The following is a 22,615-nucleotide window of genomic DNA, read 5'->3' as shown; positions in this document are numbered from 1 at the left end:
CCACCTGTGCAGACAGAGGCGGGAGAAGGTCTTGGCTGGGCATGGACAGGCTCCTGGCCCTACCCGCCGGCGCCGTGGGGCACTCACGCCTCACACTCGTGCTCGTCCTCTGCCTGGAAGTGGTATGTCCTGTTGTCTGCAGGAGAGAAGAGGGCATCAGGCTACAGAAATCCCACAGACTTTAAACTGCTACGTCAGAAGGGCTTCTGTCCCTGTCCCCAGGTCAGGGCACAGCACTGGAGAGTGTGTGTGCGCAGGGCAACCTCTGAACCTGCTGTCACAGCCCCACAGGTCCCTTAGCCTCCTGCTCTCCTGCTTCTCACGTCCGCCTGGGCAGAGCCTGAACTGACTCCCATCATGCTGGGTCTCTCATCACAGTGCTCCAGGACCTCAGGACTCTACCGCTAGCGGGGTAAGGTTCAGTCAGACCCTCAAGAGACTTGACTTCCCTCTACTCCCACGTGAAACTTCCACTCTGCCCAAACTGGCAGGACACACTTGCCGGCTCCCATGCCTGTCATCATGCCAACCTGTCTCCTGACCTGCGCCCCATCTACATTCTTGGGTCCTTCCAAGCTGAACTTCTCCAAGCAGCTCTTCCTGACTCCCCACAGCACGGCAGGCTTTCCATGGGGCTCTTTGTACCTCTTCTGGACACTGCACTTGATAGACCCGGGTCCCTTCCTCACACCCCTGAAGGAGAGAGGCTCCCGAAGGGTGAGATCTAGGTCTTTACTCAGCCTCACAGAAAGCCTGGCACCAAAGGCTCCAGAGGATAAGTGAAGACTTTAAAGGAATAATAATGTAAAAGCCAGATTACCCCAAACCACTGAAATACACTTTATATAATAACCTAACCCTAATGTTTATTGTGAAGGGAGGTAGAGCCTTTAAAACGTGCCCAGGCCCTGCAGAGTCACAGGCCTGTGGTTGCAGCTATGATACTAGGTGGAACTGGAATCAGACCCCTAACTGCAGCCTCTGGGGAGTGGACAGTGCTCTTGGGGAAACCCTGGGCAGCTGTGGGGGCTGGGCAGGAACCACTCACGGGTCACCAGGTCGAAGCATTTCTTCTCCTCTGGGTTTGGCCTCACTTGGCATGTAAACAGGGTCAGCTTCACTGGGGGCCGATTTATCTGGGGGAATTTGGGGTGGGGGGTATGCATATTACCTTTGGACCTCCTGAATACCCCAGGCCTCCATTTCCCAATATGTCAAATGGGTTAATAATCCTGTTCCAGTTTATATTGCTGTATTCCAGCACCTCAAGGATTGGGGGCTCTGGATCCCACCCTTCCTCCCCCAAGGGTCTCCAGTGCCCTGGATCCAAGTTTGGTGGACAGTCTTGGAGGCAGGGCTTGACATCTGTCTGCTCAGATGAGAGGCCTCACCGTGCTGTGTGAGATGGTCAGGCAGCCATACTTGACCCCACACTTCCTTTTCTGCCAGACTCTTCGAATCCTAAGGCCCGGAGAGATGGAAATTCAGTGACCTAGAGCTCACCCCTAACTCTCCCATAGAGAACAGAGTCCTGGCCCCCACTTCTGTAACCTCTGGTCACAACTCTTCACCTCTTCCCTCCCCAGTCCCTAAGCCCCCCTCACTCTCAGGGCCCTTTCTGACAGAGACATGGTCCTTCCCTCAGGAAGTTCACAGTGTGAAGAAGAAACAATCCTCACTCCCTGGGAACCCTTATTCCAAAGGGGATGATGTGATATGTGAGGGAGGAGATTCAGCTCCCAACATCAGGGAGATCCTAGTGTGTGAGGAAGAATAGGCTCTTAACCACAACAGGGAAATTACAATTAAACAAAGCAAGATAAATACTGAGACCCCCAAAATAAGAAGCAAATCCATGAATCAATGCTGCTTAACACTTCTCTCATAAGAGTTAAATATTCAACTGGGTGTGGTGGTACCCGCCTGTAATCCTAGCACTCTGGGACACTGAGGCAGGAGGACTGAAAGTTTGAGCCCCATGCAGATAATTTAGGGACTGAGATGACATCTCAAAAATTAAAAATAAAAAATCTGGGAGGCTGGGGATGTAGCTCAGCAATGCAGCACCTGCCTGGGAAGCATGAGACCCTGAGTTCGATTTCTGGTACTATAAAAAGAAAAACAAAATACCGGTGTGGGGATATAGCTCAGCATGAAGGCCCTGGGTTCAATCTCCAGTAATACAATAAATAAAGAGTTGAACATTCATCTTCCGCTTCAAAGTCCTTCTCTCTAAAACACTGACAGTAAGTGCAAACATGAATATATCTCACACAGGCCTGTTACAGTTTAGATCTAAAACCTTCTCTGAAAGTCTCATGTGAGAAGAAGTGGGGCTTGAGGGTGGTGCCTGGGACACAGGGCTTGATAGCTTCACGGCATGGATCCACCGCTAAGATCACAATCTGGTGGCATTATGGGGAGATAATGGAAATTTAGGAGATGGGGCCTAGTTGAAGGGAGAGGATCATGGGGGTGTAGCCTTGGGAACTCTTTTGTCCCTGATCCCTGGTCCCTTTCCCCTTCCACTTCCTGGCTTCCTTGAGGTGAGCGGCTTTGCTCCACTCTGCCCTTCCTGTGTTTTCTGCCTTACCTCAGGTCCACAGGCACGGAACCAGTAGACTATGGCCTGAAACTTGTGGAATCCTAAATAAATCTTTCTTTCAGTTGTTTTTCTCATGTATTTGATCACAGCTTTGAAGAGCTAACAGCCTTTTTCAGATTTCTTTTTTCTTTTTTTCTTTTTTTTGGTACCAGGGATTTAATTCAGGACCTTGCACTTGCAAAGCAGGTGGTGGCACCACTGAGCTAAATCCTGGCCCCAGATTTCCCTTTTTTTTTCCCCACCAGGGAGCCACATGCCTCTGACTATTCATTTTAAGGTGGATTCCATATACATGGCTGCTGAGGGTCAGGGTGTAGTATATGCTCAGTAACTCTTAGCTGCTGCTATACTTGAAGAACAACTGGTAACCTTTACCAGAAGTTCACATGCCCGGGTGTCCTTGGATGATTCTGCACTGCCAGAGTAGAGGGACCTGGAACTTTGAAGGGTCTACACAAAGGATAAAAACGGTCCCTCTGGGCAGCTTCCCTGACCCTCTCATTTTCTAGCTGTGTGCTTTGGGCAAGTTGACCAAGTTTTCAGTTACTCACCCATCACTTTTCTTGTACAGAAAGCCCACTTTCTCTGTCCCAAACTGCTTGTTGCCTTGGTGCTGGTGGATGCTGTAGCCACCCCCAGAGTTCTTCCGCCTCAGGTGCTCCTGTCCTCAGACATGCAAAGGAGGCTGGGGCTGGGAGGGAGAGCCTGTGCTGGGGGCCTCCCTTCTCCCTTCTCCCTTCTCCAGGTGGCCTAAGGAAGATTCAGGCCTCACCTCTCTGCTTTCGAGCTGCAGCGACCCTCGCAGGGAGTCCCGGAGCTGGGTCAGCTTCTGTAGCTCCTCTTCCTGGGCTTGACGCAGCTACAGACAGAGGACGGGACCCCGTGGCCAGCCAGCAGATGTGCCAGGGCACTGCCTGACTCCATGGGCAGGAGGGCTCGCCCACAGCCACAGATCTTCCCTAAGGATAGGGTCCTGACCACGTGCCCAAGGGCAAGTCCCGACTTACTGTGTGGACTGAGGCTGCCAGCTTCTCGATGAAAGGAGACAGGCTCTGAGCTGCCTTCCAGCCATCTTGGAAAAAGCTAAAAGGGATCAGAGACCAAAGGAGGATCCAGAGAGGGAAATAAAGATAAAGCCGCAAGTGTAGGAGAAGCTCTAAGGACCACAGGGCACCCTGGAGCACATGCTCTGATGGGCACTCAGAGACAAGAGTGTCCGGGTTCAGATCCCACTTACTAGCTGTGCAAGCTTGGTAAATGGGCCTCAGTTTTCTCGTCTGTAAAGTGGGGATAAATGTTATCTGCCACAGAGAATTGGGGGACAGAGGGAAATCATGCATATAAAGTTTGTAGCGCTTGACATATGGGCACTTGGCAGAGACAAATTGTAACAGTGTTGGGGCTCTGCCAGCCCCTGGAGAGTTGCCCTGTTCTGCTACCCTAAGGGTGCAAGGAGGGATGAGGAGACACCTACTTGTGCTGTGCATGGAAGAACTTGATGAGGCTCTGGAGGAAGTCGGGACCTTGCTTCATCTGACTCTCCCCAGCTTTGAGCAGGTACTAAAGGAGGGCGGGGTAGGACATGTGATGCAAAAGACAGCTGGCTTCTGAGCACAAGGCCATCTCCACCTTTGGTTAATTTTCTTGGCTGTGACTGATCCTTGGTGACATCTCACAGGCCATGGGGCCAGGACCTGAGCTGAGCCTGTGCCTGGGCCCTGGGGACTCAGGAAAGGCCGACAGGATGATACACCCAGCCCCCATCAGCACACAGGACACCTTACCTCACACATGTGCAGCTGGAAGATGCGTCGCTCCCGCTGTGTGTCCTGGGCCGCCTCCCCAGGGAGTCCTCCTGTCACCCTGGCCCGTTCCCGCTCCTTCTCCAGCCTGGCCCTGCGTGGCAAGGGAGGCGAGGTCTAAGAAGCTCCCCCCAGCCCTCTCCCATCCACCACCTTTCCGTCCTCCTCTTGGAGAAGGCTGTACAGCGTGGAGACCACGCAATACACAAGCCCCTTCTCCTTGCCAGGGCAGACTCAGGGTGTCCAGAGAGTGGTGGGGAGAAATATGAATTAAGTCACAAGACAGAGAGTGACAGGAGAGTAAAATGGGACCCAGTCTCATCTGGGCTGTGCTATCCGTGTGGACTGGAGAAGCCGGAAGAGCTAGCCTGGAGGGGGCCCTAGTGGGGCAGGAAGAGGAGGCCTGCATCAGCCCAAGGTGGAGGGGAACAGGGACCATGCAGACAGCGACAGGGCGAGGGAGGGGATGCTGGCTGGGGCACCAGGGGCCAGACCCCTCTAGGCCTGGCTCCAACAACATGAAGCTCTTTAGTCTTTAGTCCCAGAACAATGGGAAGGGTTTGACAGTAGGACACATCAGGCTCCGATAAGGGCCAAGTGGGACTTGTGTGACTAATTCTGATTAGATGCAAGGGATTTAGGGTTGTGTAGGTTAGAGGACTACAGAGTGCTTTCATCCTTCTGAGCCTGTGGAGTTTCCCATCTAAGCTTATAAAACCTTTGTTCGGGGCTGGGGGTATAGTCCAGTAGTAGCACATTTACCTAGCATCACAAGCCTTAGGTTTGATCCGCAGCACCACGAAAAACAAACCTTTATGTCTGTTTGTTAGTACTGGGATTGGTACCAGGGCCTAGGCACTGAATTACACCCCGAGCACTTATTTTATTTTGAGAAAAGGGTCATGCTATGTTGCCCAGGCTGGGGTCAAACTTTTGTCGGGGGGAGAGGGAAAGAGGAAGAGATGGTGAGGAGAGGGAGAGGGAGGGAAAGGAAGAGGGAGAGGCAGAGAAAAATATCAGTCTTGCTGCATAGTTCAGGCTGGCTTGAACTTACTATGTAGCCTACTTTGGCCTCAAATTCAAACTAACCCTCCTGCCTCAGCCTCCCAAGTCCTGGGAATACAAATGTGCCCACCACACCTAGCTGTTCTTTTCTTTTTAGGTGGAGTAAGAAAATGCTTTCCATCCTTGTAGTTAAAAGGAATCTGGCTCTTTCCCCCACAGATCTCAAGGGCTGGCTGTTTTCCCTTGTGGGGATGGGTGGGTCAGTGTGTAAGTGATTCTCGGAAATCTCACGGACCTCAGGCCACTCACAGGCAGCCAGGAGAGTTTTTCCACACCTCAGGCTGGGCACATGGAACCACGAATCCCATGGAAAGGAAACACCTTGCTTAACAGTTTTGCTCCCAAAGGAGCTGCAGCCCTGAGCAGGAACAACAGGATGGGATCAATATGGCTCTCTCTCCTGTTTACTGGCTGCATCTCTGTCTACATTACTGTCCACTCTCTGAGCCTGTTTCCTCATCTGCAAAACGGGGATCCTTATCTCTACTCAAATGAGATACAGGGCACAAAAGACTTAGCACACAGAAGACATGTGGCTACTACTCTCGTTCCTTTTCCCAACTGAGGAAGTTATGGGCTGAAGTACGTCATGGGATGAAGTAAGTCATCACTAGTTCAAGTCACACAGCTGAGAAGTATGGAGTCAGGATTTGAACTCAGCTCTGTGTGACATAGCACCTTAGGGGAAGCTCTGGGAACCAACACTGTTCTCAGATGGGTTCCACCTCTCCTGCCCTGCCTGGATCCCACCATCTGATGACAATAGTCACGCTGTGTCTTTCATCAGTCACAGCCGAGGACCATCTTCCAGATGATAAAGCTGAATCCCAGAGAAGGAAATGACTTGCTCACGATCACCATCTGGTGAGTGGAAATGCTAGGGGCCAGTGCCTGGGCTTCTGCCTCTCGGGCCCACCGTGTTACTGGGTCCCAGCTCCAGCTCAGAGAGATCTACAGCACTGGGTGTGTTACATGGGCTGTGCTGATTTTACCTCCACACTGAACCCGCACAGTTTTGTGGGGGATTGGTACAGCGGATCAAACTCAGGACCTTGTGGTGCCATTGAGCTAAATCCCCGGCTTATTAGGCCTGTTTTACAGACAGGAAACAGACCTATACCTGGAACAGCACAGATAACCCTGTTCTCTGCACAAAGCCTGGCCACATTTCTCAGCAGCCCTGCACGGAGAGGGGACCCTCTTAGTACCTGAGTGGCTGGAGGTGAGGCTCTGAAGTTATCTGACAGCTGCCACTAACACCTTGGGCCCTAACACTTTGTGCTGCTGTGCAGGCTGCTTTGGTAATAACGGTAGAATCACACCACAGCTTGCAGCTCATTAGCATGTGGGCCATACCTGGAGACCCCATGAAAAGGAATGCACAGTCACCTATGTCAGGATGCTGCTCAAACTGTGTTACTCTGTGGCAGGAAAGAACTGGGTCCTAATCCAGGACCTGTCAGTATAGCCAACAAGATACCATTTAGTTGTAGGTCCTTTTCCCATCAACTAAATGGTGTCTTGTCCTTTCTATTTATTTTTGAGATAGGGTCTCACCATGAAGTCCAGGCTATGTAGTCCATATTGATGTGGAACTCACAGTCCTCCTGCCTCAGTCTTCAAGTGCTGGGATTAGAGGCATATACCACTGCACCCTACTGGTGAAAACTAAATTTAAAAGATTGCCAGGTGTGGTGGTGCATGCCTGTAATTCCAGCACTCTGGAGACTGAGGCAGGAGGATCACTGTGAGTTTGAGGCCAGCCTGGGCTACATAGTGAGTCCCTGTCTCAAAAAAAAGTATATTAAAAAAAAACAATAAATGGCAATGTGAGAGGTACAGGCCTGATGGGGTCCTGGCGAAGGGCTGGGCCCTGAACAGGGTGCTTAGAAGACAGAGCCTGAGGAAGAGTTTCTAAGTGAGAAGAGCTGGGCACTGGGTGCTCAAGGGTCCTTCTGTCTCCATGATGTCCTCAATGGCTAGTAGGAGATCTGGAGTGTGGAGTGGTCCACACAGGAAGCTGGAGTAGGACACAAACTCCTTTTCTTCTACGTCAACTAAATGTTCATGGATTCCACCTTGTTTTGAAAAACAAGTCGGGGATATGAACCGCAGCCCTGCCTCCGCCTAGCTGTGTGGGCTCAGGTGGTGGCTTCACTCGTGTGAAGTGGGTCACCGTAGGCACCACCACAGCTTCCTTCTGGCGACCTCAGGGCCCAGACCCCAGATTACGGCCAGACCTGGGTGCAGAGAGCCCCACCTGTGCCTCCTGTGAGCATGAGGCCCATGCGCTGTGGCTGTCATGTCCTGGCAGCACATAGGACAGTCCCCACGTCCGCCTCCTGCTACGGCACAGATGCCTCCCTCCTGGACAAACCTCCGGGCCGCACTTACACTTTGGCTTCGTAGTCCTTCCACGCTTTCTCTAGCTGCTTTCTGGAGTCCTGTCATTTAAAAGAGAATAACGTGCCTAAAGGGAAGCTGGCACTCTGGAATAATCAGGACACTCTGCTACCTTCAGGTGGACCCTGCCCCTCTGTTCCCCCCTACTAACTGCTCAGAGCTGTTCTCCAGCCAGTCGCTGCCCCACAGCCGCCCACACTGAAACCCTACCTCCCCCAACCAACCCCATTTCCCAGGGTTTAGCCCCTTCTCCCACCTCCACCTCATCCTTTCCAAGATTCCCTAGAATCAGTCAGGTTTGTGGACCCTGGCCTGGGGTGAGAAGATCTCTGGGTTTTGCCCTGAGTCTTGTCACTCAGAAATAGAGATGGACCCCGAGGATGAGGATGGGAAGATGAAGGACAAACTCCTTTCCTAACTTCATCCCACTATTTTTACTTGCCTGGTACTGATCACCCTCTCACTAGGAATGGTTTAGGTCAAGAAACCTTATGTAGAGAGAGGCTGAGGAGTCTCCCCAAGGTTGCATAGCAAGCCAGTGAGACTTGGCTGATCCCTGGCCTGGGGTGCTCACACCCTTCTGGCTTCCACAGAGAAAAAGCTGCCTGTCTGGTTCCAGTGGTTCCCAGGCTGGTGTGCAGCCTAGGAAGGGGAGGGAACCTTCGGAGGGAGGACAGCTCCTCCCCTGGGCCACCTGGGGCACAGTGCCCAGGGAGATAAATCTGTCACTTTCTCTGAGCTCCACTCTGACTTGATTGGGGCTGCCAGGTGCAGAGAGCAGCCAGATTCCCACCCTGGCTCCTCAACCCACTATTATGGAAACTACAACTGGCTCACCTTTCTCCTGGGGCCTGCAGATGGGGACCAGAGCACCTGCAGACCCAACTCACAGGCAGTGAGCAGTAGGACAGCAGGGTCCTCCAGTCCCCAAGGACAGCAGTAGAGAGGCCACTGGTCAGCACTCCCTCTGTGACGGCCCCTCACTTGGCCTCGCCCTCAGCCTAACCCTTCCTCCCCCGTGTCACCCCTTCTCGGCCTCCGCCCTTCTTCCTGAAGAGACTCACCTGTCGCCCGTCCCTCAGCTGCCCCTTCATCAGACTGTCCAGCGGGAAAGAGACAATGTTGTTCAGGTTCTGAACCTAGAAAAAGCAGACCCCACCCCAGCCTTGGGTGACTGTTCAGCCCCAAGGATCTCAGAGCACAGTGAAGCACCGAAAGGCAAAGAGGCACCATGAGGGTGCAGGGAGCAGGGAGAGAAAGAGACACAAGGCGATGATGGAGGGGGAATGACGGGGTGGCGGGACGGCAGCCCTGGCATCACCTCATGACTCCAGAACAGCCCTTGTCCCTAGTCCCTCAGTTGGTCTCCCCTCTGCTCCTTAACTGGCTGCCAGGACAATGCCCACCAGACAGCAGACCCTTAGAACACACTAGAGTCCCTGAAACAGGGAGAGGATGGCTGAAGGCAGAGGAGGACACAGGTTCAGCTGACGCCATGTTAGTCACCAGTTACTGAGTGCCTGCCCAGAGTGGTCCCTGAACTGGCTTCCTCCTCATGACTACTTTGAGGAGGATACCACGTCACCCTAGTCTTACAGATGACAGAGACCTGGGGTTCAGGCAAAGTGGGTGGTGTGACCTTCAGAGCAGCAGAGCAGGGACTCCAGGCCAGTGCTGGGTCCACAGGCAGTGCTTTACCACCAAGCACACTGTCTCTCTGAGGTGATGCAGCCCCTGCAAGCCAGGAAGGACCCTGAGCAGGACTGCAGTAAATGGCCAGTCCAGTGTCACACAGCCGAGTGGGCAGGTGAGACTTTTCTGGGAGGCAGCACAGCCAGGTGGCACCCAGACGCTATAGCCAGACAGCCCGGGTTAAAATTCAGCAGAGGGCCTCGGGTACAATACTGCCTGTGTTCCAGATTCCTAGGCTGTGAAATGCAGACAGCAGGAGCACCAGCCCCAGAGCCATGTGCCAGGATGAAGTCAGTTTGTATATGGAAAGTCCTGAGAACTGGGCCTGTCTATGGAAGAAGCTGGTATCGTGGGGCAGGCCCAAGGTGGGGAATCGAAGCACCAGGGAGACAAGTCACTCAGGAAGCCATCAGGAGGGTAGCAGAGGCCACCAGGCCATGTGTGGGGCTGACAGACTTATGTCGTTGGGGACAGTTGTAGGATTTGAGGGTGAAGTAGATGCCATTAGGTAAGCAGAGGACACAGGGGTGAGGAGAGGAAATGGTGAGATCCCCTCTGCTCCAGGATGAAGAAAGGAAAATAAAGAGAGAAGAGTTAAGCAAGAAGTCAGAGAAAAAGCAGGAGAATGCAAAAGATGAGTCAAAGCTGGAAAGAGCCCCCAGGTCATGGGTCAGAGGTCAAGGGCAAACCCAAAGAAGGGACAAATTAACTCTTTCCTGGTCAAGTCCTAAAGACCACTGGATTTACTGTGAGCCTGGCCTGAGGGCTGGTGAGGAAGGGGCAGGGGTAGTGGCCTTACCAAGTTCTTGAAGAGCGCGGCGACCTCACGAGTGAACACAGCCAAGTTCAGGAAGCCCGTGGACAGCTCGTGGCTGTTCTGGGACAGGTGACTGTTGCCCAAGGACTCCACAGCCTCTCGGTACTGCTCCTCATTGTCCACATGGCCTGCACAGGTGGGAGGGGGCTCAGTGTCTATTCCAGGCTGGGCAGGGGTGCAGCTGCCCAGCAGACTGGGCCCAGGGCACCAAGCAAACTCACTCACCGAGGCCAGAGCTGTGGATTGCCCGCACTGCCTTCTTGATTCTCTGTAGGATGGCCTGGTCTCCTTCTAGGACCTGGAAGTGAGTGTGGACAGAGGATCAGAATCCTGAGCTGTAGAGACCCCCTGACTCTGTTATCCCACTCTCCAGATACACATAAAATCCGGCGTCCTCTGAACTCCACTCCTCCTCTATTCTATACCCCACTCTTCCACTGGACTACATAGAAGCCAGAGACCAAGGAGATCATGGACTTTCTCCCCACCGCCAATGCCTAACATGTAAACGTCTGATTCAAAGGCGTGTGATCCTGTTCAGACTAGACAAAGATGTTCACTTCTCTGAGCTTTAAGCATCTTCTCTGCAAAAAGGGGCTCATACAATGGGCTCACAAAGCTGCTGAAAGGATCCCTGATCTGACAAAAGTGCACAAAAGGTATGGTGAAAGACCACAGGAGGGAACACGGATGCCCCTTGTTCACAAGACACAGGTGGGGGGACACTAGGGCTCACTAAAGAGCCATGTGAGGACAAAGAATAAGGCTGGGCACCCTGGAGACGTTGGGTACTTGGGTCTGTGGTGGGGGCACCCCACTCCCACCAGTTGGGGGTACAGTAGATACCCAGGCCCAGGGCACAGACAGGCGGAAAGGTCAGAAGACATGGGTACAGCAGCCCAGGCAGCCCCGCTCCGCAGGTGCTTGTGTGGATTCTCAGAGATGATGCATGTGAAGGCTTAAGCTGATGCTGGGCACAGGGTGTCCCCGGGGACTGTGTCTATGATCGTCATCACCGTCGGCTTCCGCCGCCGCCAGGGAGGCCTGTCAGATTCCAGGCTCTTTTCCTACATGCTCCTGCCTGGCTATCAATTCCAGAGACTTTCAGATACAGGACCAGGGGACTATCCTACAGCCGAAGAAACAAAGTCAAGGAATCAGGAATTGATGAGAGGGCATTTGAGTAGACCAAAGAACTAAATGTTTCCCACTGAAGAGGCAAAGGCAAGAAGAGGGAACATGGGCATCTCTGTGATTCCCAAAGACGGAGCTAGAGAAACATGCTCACCAAATCCCTTCATCCTCACCTTGTAACTCAGAACACTACAAGGTGATTAAGGAGTTAGGATTTCACTCTGAAAGGCAGTGCAAGGTGAAGGTACAATTTCTAAAGAGATTCAGAAAAATCCCCATAAGGTACATGTGGGGCCTGACACATAGAAGGTGCTCAAGAAATGTTTACGCAGGGGCCGGGGATTTAGCTCAGTGGCACCGCACCTGCCTTGAAAGTGCAAGGTCCTGAGTTCAATCCTTGGTACAAAAACAAACAAACAAACAAACAAAGAGTTTACTTTTTAAACTTTGGATTTTTTCTAAGTTGCCCAGGCTGGTTTTAAACTTGCAATCCTCCTACCCTAGTCTCCTGAGTAGCCGGGATTACAAGTGTGCACCACCACACTTGTAAAAAAGGAATTTCTTCCTGTCTTCTGGCTAGGATGTATTTGAGTATGTGTGTATGTATACGTGTGTGTGTTGCCAGGGACTGAACATAGGGCCCTTGTATGCTATACATGCACTCTACCACTGAGTTATATCCCAGACCTTTTCACTTTTTTATTTTGAGACACAGTCTTGCTAAGTCACCCAGGTTACTCTCACATTTATGATCCTCTTGCCTCAGCTTCCTAAGTGGCTGGGATTACAGGTGTGAGCCTCAATGCCTGGCCTACAACACATTAGAGATGCTTTGAGCTCAGGTAGCCATCCCAGACCATAAGGTAGAAGCTGTTGTGGATGGTAGAGTAACAAAATGTAAGACTTGTCCCTGGTGAGTGAGGACTCAATCTGTTAGTCCTGAACTATTTATCTGAGGACTTCTACATGAAAGAAAAACAAGTATCTCTTATCTGCTTCCTGAGTATTCCATCACTTGTGACCAAGCGAGCTTTAACTGGTACAGGCAGGCATTTCACCTTAATCACCCACTAACTGTTCCCCATGCCCTTGTCAGACAAAAATCAGGAAACAGCTTCCCAGCAAGCTACCATTCCTGTCCCTACTGCTTTTAGCAATCAAGCTCACAAAGCTATTCATTCATTCTTTTAGAAGCCACAAACCCCACCTACCCACTAGGGATCAAACTCAGGACTTCGTGCTTGTGAGGCAGGCAGGGCACCGCGGAGTTAAATCCCTGGCCCCTATTCATTCATTCTTTCTACATTCACTGAATCTGAGTGCCTGCTAGGTGTTCATACTCTGTGTAAAAAAAGACACAATCCCATCTGCTAGAAGACAAAACAGATACAAGTCTTAAAAACATAGGCATAGGCAAGGACTCTCTGAACAGAACTCCAACTGCACAAGAAAAAGTACCAAGAATCAACAAATGGAATCATATCAAATTTGTTTCTGCACAGCAAAGGAAACAACCAACAGTAAAAGATAACCTCCAGAATGGGAAAAAATTTTGTGAGCTATTACATGGACAGAGGACTGACATCTAGAATTTATAAAGAACCAAAAAAAGAAAAATTAGACTCTCTCCAATTAAAAGGTCCAGTCAAAAAACGGAGCACTGAAATGAATAGACACTTCAGAGAAGATGTATAAATGGCCCATAAAATACATCTCTGGCCATTAGAGGAATGTAAATGAAAACAACACCGAGACTCCATCTTATTCCAGAAAGAATAGCCATCATCGAGAAATCAAATAATAAATGCTGGCAGGGCTGGGGATTTAGCTCAAATGGTACTGCTCCCTGCCTCACAAGCACGAGGTCCCGAGTTCGATTGCCGGTACTGGTACTACTACTACTACTACTACTACTACTAACAATAATAATAATGATAATAAATGCTGACAAGGCTTTGGGGGAAAAGGAACATTTCTACATTGTTGTTGGGAATGGAAACTAGTACAAACAAATCAATATGGAAATTCCTCATAAAAGTAAAACTAGAAATTCCATTTGACCTAGCTATGTTTCTTTAGGTGTCTTCTCGAAAGAGTTAAAGACATTATATTACCATGATACATATATACCCATGTTTATAGGAGCACAACTCCTATCAGCTAGCTCTTGGAAGCAGCCTATATGCCCATCAACAGATGAATGGATAAAGAAAATGTGGTATTTGTACATAATGGAGTACAACTATGCCATAAAGAAGGAAAAACTTAAATCAGACACACAAGATTAAATATTAGATGGTTTCTCTTATATGAGAAATCCAAAATATAAATGAAGAGCAAACGAAAAGATAATAGGAAACAAAGAGATAGATTTTTTTGTAAGAAAAAAGGGGACCAAGGGATGAAGGACGGGGGTAGTAAAGGGAGGGAAAGAGGATGAATAAAACAATGAAGAAGTGTTATGGCCACGTATCAACTCCCCAGGAATAATATAATCATCACGTACTGCAAATATACTAATAAAAAGAAGACAATCTCAGTGGTGAGGAGCAGCAGCGTCTGAGGAAAAAGACCACGTAGACAGTGCAATGTGGGAAGCTGGGCAAGCTTCCCTGCATCTGACAGTAGGGTCGAGATGGACAGCAAAGAAAGGAGCCTGTGCTGTGAGGCCTGCGGGGAACATGGCACAAAAGCAGCAGCCAGAGGAGACAGGCTTGCTCTGGGAGGGCGGCAAGGGGAGAACCCAGTTCACGCATCCGTGTGTTCATTCCAGCTGGCGTTCCCGGTCCTCTTTCAACCGGGCCTGACGCTGGGGACACAGAGGACACGGCACCCACCTTCAAAAAGCTCACAAACACACAGATTCAAGGAGATTTCCTTTCTCAGGGAAATAACTGCAAATCATTCCCACAGAGGGAGAAGTGATCGGCAACATCAACCCCGTTATATGACAGGGCTCAAATATTTAGGCTAAGGAAGTCGAGCTTATGGGGGATTTCAGATGGGGGCTGGGAAGGCAAGGCATCTGAGGAAAGGCAGAGAGGGCTCCAGGACTCTGTGATGACGGCTCAGTCAGGAGCTGAGACTCAGCCCCTGCCCCATCCCTCCAGACTACAACCCTGCGTAACACTAGCCCAGCTAGTTCCTCAAGTCTCTTCTTTTTTAAAACAGAGTAAAAAAAAAGAGAAGATAATACAGGGAGAAATGCATTCTCTGTTAACTCGCAGAATCTCCTGAGGCTCCTGAGGCTGGAAAGGAAGCAGCACACAGCAGGACTGGGCATCTGAAAACCGAGTCCGAGTCTCTCCGTGGCTGGTTTAGTCCCCCATTTGGATCAGCCTTGTCCTGTGCCTGAGCTGGCATAGGTCAGGGCTGTTACATGTTGGATCCAGAACATCCCCCAAGTCTCATGTGGGCACAGGCTTGGCTTTTAGAAGATGAATGAATCTCGGGGTCAGACAGCTGATTTGCTGTTAGGATATAGGGCCCAATGGAGGTCACAGGTGTGTGACCTGGAAGGGTGCATCTCCCTTCCCGACTCCTCTCTAGTCCGTCGGTTTCCTGGCCACCATGGCTTGAGCGCCTTTTCCTCTGCTATGCTCCTCTGCCATTCTGTTTCAGCCTCAGAGCCAGCCAAGGATGGACTAAAAACATGAACCAAAATAAACCTCTCCTCTTAAATTGTGGGTATTGGGTATTTTGTCCCAGCAATGAGGAAGAGGGGCAAGGAGATCTAACACAGGGTGGGGAAGAAAACAGCCTCTGGGTCCAGCTAGGCCCATCTAATCCCTGGCAGTCAGTGGTTCTCCAAATGGGTTCCCTGACCCAACAGCATCAGCAGGGAACTTGTCAGAAGTGCAAAGGGCAAGACCCAGCATCCCTTGGTTTAACAAGCCTCTAGCTGCCGGGCGTGGTGGCACACACCTGTAATCCCAGCACTCGGGAGGCTGAGGCAGGAGGATCGCTGTGAGTACAAGACCAGCCTGGGCTACATAGTGAGTTCCAGGGCGGTCTCAACTACATAGTGAAACCCTGTCTCAAAAAAACAAAACAAAACAAACAAGCAAAAAAAAAAGAAACCTCTAGCTGACCACAGTGCACACGAAAGTTTGGGTGTCATTGTCTCAATCCATCCTTCGGAGACGCAGTACACCATCATGGACAGAAGTGTCTACTAGCCCCAAACCGCCTAGGTTGGAATTCCCAGCTCCACCATGCCCTCGTCACACGACTTTTCTATATCTCAGTTTCCCCTTTCATGGAATGGGGATGATAACAGTTCCTACCACATAAGGTTAGTGGGGAGACTAAAGGAATTCACACAGGTAAAGTGCTTAAAATACAATTATTTGATAGCTAAAAAGCTTACCTATTTCAAAAGTGAATTTGGTTTAGAAATTTCTCGACTGTCCTTGGATTAATTAAGCACCCCCCACTCCCAATCATCCTCTTTAAGATACGAGGATAACAGGCACAGAAGGACCACAGCAGAGCCCTTGCCACAGGGCAGTTCTCAAGGCCAAGATGTTACAGGCCCCCTTTGTGTAAAGCTGCCAGAAGGAAGATGTCCAGGTCACACCACGATGAATAGTGGCAGGGCTGTGACTAACACACGAATGGCCAAACCTGGGGCCCACGTCCTGCCCACAGCTACCTGACAAAGCTTAGGGGCCTGGCTTTGACCCTACAAATGGTTCTGGCTCTGAAGCTAAAGGCCTATTCACCAGTCCATCGTATCCCTCGCTGTCCCCTGGAATTAGGAGAGGGAGAAGGGAAGGACAGATGGAGACCCGTCCAGAGGAGACAAGGCTGACAGCAGAGGGGAGCCTGGCTACAACACCTCCCAAGTTCCTACTGACATGGAAACACGCAGCTCAGCTTAGCCGTGGAGAGGATTCCAGAACTCAGAGATAGAAATTAGGAAGACAAACAGAATTCAGCTCACAGAGAGATGTTCCCAAGGGAAGAATGAACTCCCCACCAAACTATTCAAGGGCTTCAGGTAGAGAATGACTCAGGAGCTTCTTTTGGATTGGAACTGAGGTCACTAACATTTCCTTCAAAGCTGAGTCGGTGGCTCCATTCAGGAGCCTGGGCAGGCACTAGGCACAGATGGGTGAAATCCAGACTGGGGTACCTCTGAACTCAGAGGTCTATTGTGGTCCTTCAGGCAGCCTAGCCTGACAGCCAGGATGAAGCCTAAATTCCAGTGGCTGGCACTATCCTTTGTGCCCCTCATCCTGCTCCAACACACACACACACACACACACACACACACACACACACACACACACCATGCTCTGGCTCTCAGATTTGCAGCCTCTGTAGGCAAAAGACCACAAATGGCAGCCCTCAGCCCTGCCCAGCTGCCCTGCCTAGAAGGGCCTTCTGCACCCCCCACCCTGTCCTGACTCAAAATGCATCAATAGGACCCATTCTTCATTCCTGTGGCTTCTCAGTGCCAGCTGTGGTTACCATGGCAACCCAACAAGTGGGCAGAGCTGTCAGTACTACTAAGGCCTTGGGACATGCAGATTAAATTTCACTATTAGACATTCATTCCTTTGGACCATTTTCATACAGGGCATAGGTACCACTTTCATACTTCCCATGACCACCACGTCCATCAAAAAATGGGATGTAGCTCAGTGGTGCAGCTCCTGCCTGGCAAGTATGAAGCCAAGTTCAATTTCCGGTACCAAAATATATAAATAAAATAAAAATATGTGCTGGGAATGTAGCTCAGTGGCTCAGTGCCTGCCTGGCAAGCATGAGGCCCTGAGTTCAATTTCTGGTACAGAGGGGTGGGGGGATATACAGCTCAGTGTGAAGGCCCCTGGGCGTAACCCCCAGTACAAACTTCTGTCCTACCTTCCTTCCTTCCGTGTACTGATGGGGATGGAACCTAGGGCCCACATGCTAGGTGAGTGATTTACCACTTGTGCTGAGCTGCACCACCAGCCCTAGAGGGGAGAATCCTAAGGGACTTATATGACATATCAACAAATGACAATGCGTGAATCTTGAGTCCTGATTTTTAAAAAATCTGTAAAAAGGAAAATTGTAAGACAATTGAAAATTTGTTAACTGATGATTTAGGGATCTTTGTTACTGTTTTAGGGACCATAATAATAGTATAATATTTGTACCAAAAAAGAAGTCCTGGGCTGGGGATTTATTTCAGTGGCACTGTACCTGCCTCACAAGCACAAGGTTGTGAGTTTGATACCCAGTACCAAAAAAAAAAAAGAAGTCCTTACTATTTAGAAATACACACTGAACTACTGAATGATGAAATCTATTTGGGATTTGTTTCAAAATAAGATGAGAATCAGGAAAGCTGGTGGACTGAGGGCCAGGCAGGACTGGGCGATGGGTAAGTGACATTCACCATCCTGTTCCATTCTGTGACTATCCCAAGTTCTCCGTAAGAGGAAAAAAGTCTGGGCTAGGAGATGAAAAAATAAGATGAGGACCAGGGATTTAGCTCAGTGGTTCCACCACCTGCCTTGAAAGCACAAGGACCCAAGTTCGATCCCCGGTACCAAAAAAAAAAAAAAAAAAAAAAAAAAAAAAAAAAAAAAAAAAAAAAAAAAAGAAAGAAAGAAAGAAAAGAAAAAATAAGACGGGCAAAATATTGATAATTGTTGAAGATGGGTGATTCTACCCTTATGTATGTTTGAAAATTTCTACAATATAAATTAATAAAAGAAGACAAAGGGTTCTTGTATTTAGAAAAGCTGGGAACTTCAGCACTAAGTTACCCGAAACTCGTTTTGCCACTTTAGCACTATACCATGGGCCAGTCCCTTTCCAATGACAAATGGACATGGCATTCAACAAGAACAACAGGATGGGACAGTGGGGTCTGGGACAGTCTGGCCTAAGGGCATAGGACAAGGGCAAGGACAAGAGGAGGCAAGAAGGGGGTAAGGTGACATCTGCCCAAAAGGACCTTCTGGCTCACACAGCTGCCAAATGCCATGGCTGAACTACAGAGCCTATAATCCCAGCTACTTGGGAGGCTGAGGCAGGAGAATTAAAAGTTCAAAGATAGCCTGGGTAACACAGCGAGAGTCTGTATTTTAAAAGGGGGGTGCTGGGGGTGCAGCTCAGTGGTAGAGCTGCTTGTGCAGCAAGTGGAAGGTCCTGATGAGTTCAATCCTCAGTCTGAAGAGACAGGGGAGTGGGGAGATGGAATGAAGGAGGGAGGAAGGAAGGAAGGAAAATAGGATGGAAGGAAGGAGAGAAGGATGGGAGGAAAGAATGGAGGGAGGGAGGCCAGGAGGGAGAAAGGAAAGGAAAAAAGAGCAAGCAGGATATAGAGCGAGCAGACTGAGTTCTCTGGCCTAACTTTTCATCAGCACCATGACCCTGAGCAAGTTCCCACCTTCTCTGAGCTGTGGGCTTCCACCTGCACAATGAGAGTGACAGTCACTGCTGCTCTGGCCACCCCCACTGAAAAGCGAGTCAGAACACTGGGAGTGTTGGCAGGTGTGGCAGCACACACCTGTGATTCCAGCACTTGGGAGGCTAAGGCAGGAGGATCACTCAAGTTCGAGGCCAGCCTGAACTAGTGAGACCTTGTCTCGACGGATGAAGAATGAATGAATGAATGCAATTTTTGTGGCCCGTGCCACTGTGAGCTGTCCTTTCTATGCCATGCTCTAACTCTGCTTTCCCTCACTCACCAGTGGACCCAAGGGAAGGCAGGCAGCTCTCAAGGGAAATGAGCGGTAGCGGGCCAGAGAAGTCCGCTAGCTAGCATCTCAACTCTGGAGCAATCTCAGCTCTGTCTACTCCCTCAGGTGACTGAGGGCCCCTGACTAGCTGTGCGATCCCAGATGTGCCCACCTGCCCCTCTTCACCCTGGTGGGAAGAGGAAGGCCTTGGGGTAAAGTCCCTCAGGCCTGAGCAGGTGCTGGGAACAGCGGATGAACACACAGCCAGTGGGGTAGATGGACACCGATGAGGTGTCTGCTGAGGGCCAAGGAGGCTGTGGCCAACCTGGAGCAGGGGGAAGCACCCTCCCCTCAGTCAAGCAAAGCAGCAAAGGGGAAGATGATGTAGGGGAGCAGAGGCAAAGTCCACAGCGCAGGAGCCCTCAGCACATCTACCCTACAGCCAAGGGCCTGTGGAGCAGACACTCTCAGGACTGGTGTCGAAGTGTGAGGCCCGGATTGACCAGTGGGGAGAACACGCTAATAATAGCGAAAGCTGGGGCTCCAGCCTCACCGCTGCACACCAGCACCTGACCCACTTAATATAATTTCAGAGCATCCTTTCAGATGAGGAAATTGAGGCCCAGGGAAGTTACAGCATGTGCCCAAGCTCACACAACCAGTTAGTGGTGGAACCTAAACTCAAGCCCAGGCAGCCAGGCCCCAGGGGCTGAGCTTGTAACCAACCTTGAAGTTTTACCCTACAGGTGGTGGGTGCTCCTGAAGGGCCCTGCAGGAGAGGGGTGACTTGTCAAATTCCTGGGGTGGCAAGTTCCACTCAGGCTCAGCTGCAGATCCATGTCCAGCCAGGACACGGGTGTGCAGCCTTGTCCCTGGGGCAGGACAGAGTGATGGGGCACAGAGCCTGGCCCTGGCTTGGAGCAGCAGATCATCCAACAGGAGGCTTTGGAGAAAGGTCTACACTCACCTCACCCACTGCCCCACTGAGGGAGTGCTTGCTCCGGGCGGGTGTTTTCTGTTTGGGCCTCACTGTTCCTCCCAGCAGCCCTGCGAGATGGTCATTATCCTCCCACTTCCCAGGGAGGAAGTTGAGGCTGGGCCATCGGCCCAAGGCCAGTGGGAAGCTCCAAGAAGTAAAGGGGCCTGAGCCTTCCCCAGAGCCTTCTCTTATTACCACGCCACAGCAAACCCACCCCGCAGAGCCCCAGCCATCTTTTCTAAGGAGGGGCCAGTGGGGGTATCTTCAGAGGTGGTGTAGAAACATCTACAGGGAAAGGCCTCCCAACACACACAGCACAAGGCTCTGAGACCAGGGGCCCTGGAGTGGGAGGTGGTGTGGATAGGGTGCTGAACTTCCAGCCTGTTTCTGCCAAACTCCTTCCTCCTGCACCTGTTGCCCCACCTGAACAATTTCGAGCGGACAGACATGAGCTGTAAATCCCACTCCAAGTGGAAGCTTGGGGACTCAGACATGGGGTTTACAATACCTTGCAAGGCTGCTGCAGCCCTGGCCACCAGCAGGAGCAGAGTGTGCAGATGGTTTGCATCTGGAGAATCCCCACACCCAGCGCCTGAGCATTCCCAGCTGCCCCTCTGCCTCTCCACCCAAAGGTGGGCCCTGGCCCTGCCTGCCTATCACAGCCCCTAAGTGGCTGCTGCACTGCAAGATGTGGGAGCCAGGACTGGGGCCACCCAGCTCTGCCCCAGCCCCAAGTGTGGCCTTGCCTGTCTCCTTTCCTCCCTGGGCCCCCGACTTCTAAATTACTCCTTGGATGAAGAGGCTGGGCGGTAACAGGGAAGGCTCCTACCAGCTCTGACATTTATTATTTCAGGATCCCTCAGCCTCTGGCTGTTTTCCTTCCTGCACTGCTGGCGCCCCCATGCCGGGCCATGCGCCCCTCGGTGGGGCCTCTGCAGACAGTCCCAGCCTGGGCACCTGTCCAGCCTCGCCGGCTCAGCCCCACTGCCGACCCTGGCAGGGGGTGGGCAGCAGAGAGTAGGAGGGGTGGCAGGAAGGGAGCGGCGCCCTCAATTACGCTGAGGCCTCTGCAAACCCCAAGTTTCCTGGCTGGGATTTTCCTCAGGAGACCACTCGGCAGTGATGAGCTAAGAGAGCAAGAACTCCGATGGGCTGATGGCCGAAGATTCCCGAAGATTCCTGCCAGACCCCTGGCTGCAAGCCCTGAATTCCACCCGGCTCTGGAGGAGACTGCCTGCTAGGACAGAGCAGCCCAGGGTCTGGTGCCTGCCACCACTGGGGCTCCCTTGTTGGTCACGATGGGACCCTCCCTGGCCCTGGGATTTGCCATCCATTGCTAACACCTTGCACACCAGCCTGTGGGACTCTTGGCAATTTCCTGACTGTGCCGAGCTATGAGCAGCTGCCAGACCTCTGCTCATGCCAGTTTCTCTGCCTGGAGGACTCTTCTCCACTCCGACTGATAAACACTGCATCTTTCCTGACTCAGCTTATCAGTCACTCCCTCCTGGCCACAGCGGGACTGAGCCCACCTGTCTTTATGCCACCCTGTGCCCACTGCCAGCTTCTATCAGAGCACATGTGGCACTGTTGACCGTACACGTCTGACCTCATTGGGGCTGCGAACTCTAAAAGGGCAGGGGTTTGCCTCATCTGCCCTGGCGTTTGTAGCACCTAACACAGGATCCAGCACAAGGGTGTCCATAAAGACTTGTGGGATGAGAGCGTGAATACTAGCAAGTCCCCGTGGGAACACAGAAAAGGCAGCAGGGGTTAAGAACTCCAGCTTTTATTGTACACTGTCCTGAGGTATAAATTCTGGTTCTAGCATTTTTAGCTGTGACCTGATGCACATGACTTAGCTGTTCTGAGCCTCTGTTTCCCCCTCTGTCAAAAAGGACAACAGCATCCATCCCATAGGACTTGACTGGATCAGACATTTAAGCACCTATCCGGGTGTGTGCCACATAGGAAGGCTCCACAGTAGCCGTTCCTGCCCAGCACATGTCCTTTCTGTATCCCCAGGCTGCCTAGGGCAATCACCTGCAGTGGTTTCAAAAGAGAAGAAAGGATGTCAGGGCCTCACTTGAGACCTGTGAAGTCAGAGGACCTGGGGAGTGGTGGGGGAACCAGGTGTCACCAGTGAGCAGTGGGGTAATAGCCCAAGTCCAAATCCTGGCTCTGCCACTTATCCCACGTAGAGTTGTCAGACTTCTCAAAAATAAATACAGAACATTCAGTTATTTGGATTTTGGGTGATCAATGAGTAACTTTCAGGTTACGTATGTCCCAGATATTGCGCAGAAATCCTGGACGTCATCCGGCAACCCAACTTACTAGGTCACTTCACCTCAAGGTGACTTAAGTTTCCTTGTGTGGAAGTCATGTGAGTGAACATAAGGAAAATGCTATGACACTGCTGCTATTCCCATTTTT

The 22,615-nt window shown here is 51.1% G+C and overlaps 1 protein-coding gene across 1 annotated transcript in view; it reads right to left on the bottom strand.

Moving 5' to 3' along the window:
- Nucleotides 1–20,747, bottom strand: part of Asap3 (ArfGAP with SH3 domain, ankyrin repeat and PH domain 3) — a 27,992-nt gene extending 7,245 nt beyond the window's left edge. Inside the window, 13 exon segments of the mRNA XM_033767240.1 lie at nucleotides 88–136; nucleotides 1,049–1,136; nucleotides 1,392–1,461; nucleotides 3,157–3,266; nucleotides 3,378–3,464; nucleotides 3,613–3,688; nucleotides 4,080–4,165; nucleotides 4,390–4,501; nucleotides 7,867–7,916; nucleotides 8,940–9,014; nucleotides 10,367–10,512; nucleotides 10,610–10,682; nucleotides 20,688–20,747. Of these exon segments, the coding sequence (XP_033623131.1) occupies nucleotides 88–136; nucleotides 1,049–1,136; nucleotides 1,392–1,461; nucleotides 3,157–3,266; nucleotides 3,378–3,464; nucleotides 3,613–3,688; nucleotides 4,080–4,165; nucleotides 4,390–4,501; nucleotides 7,867–7,916; nucleotides 8,940–9,014; nucleotides 10,367–10,512; nucleotides 10,610–10,682; nucleotides 20,688–20,747 (1,082 nt within the window).
- Between the last annotated feature and the right edge of the window lie 1,868 nt (nucleotides 20,748–22,615).

Source organism: Fukomys damarensis, unplaced genomic scaffold, assembly GCF_012274545.1.
Source record: "Fukomys damarensis isolate Sample0158 unplaced genomic scaffold, DMR_v1.0_HiC HiC_scaffold_23, whole genome shotgun sequence".
Lineage (NCBI taxonomy): Eukaryota > Metazoa > Chordata > Mammalia > Rodentia > Bathyergidae > Fukomys > Fukomys damarensis.
This window is presented reverse-complemented; position numbering and strand designations above follow the sequence as displayed.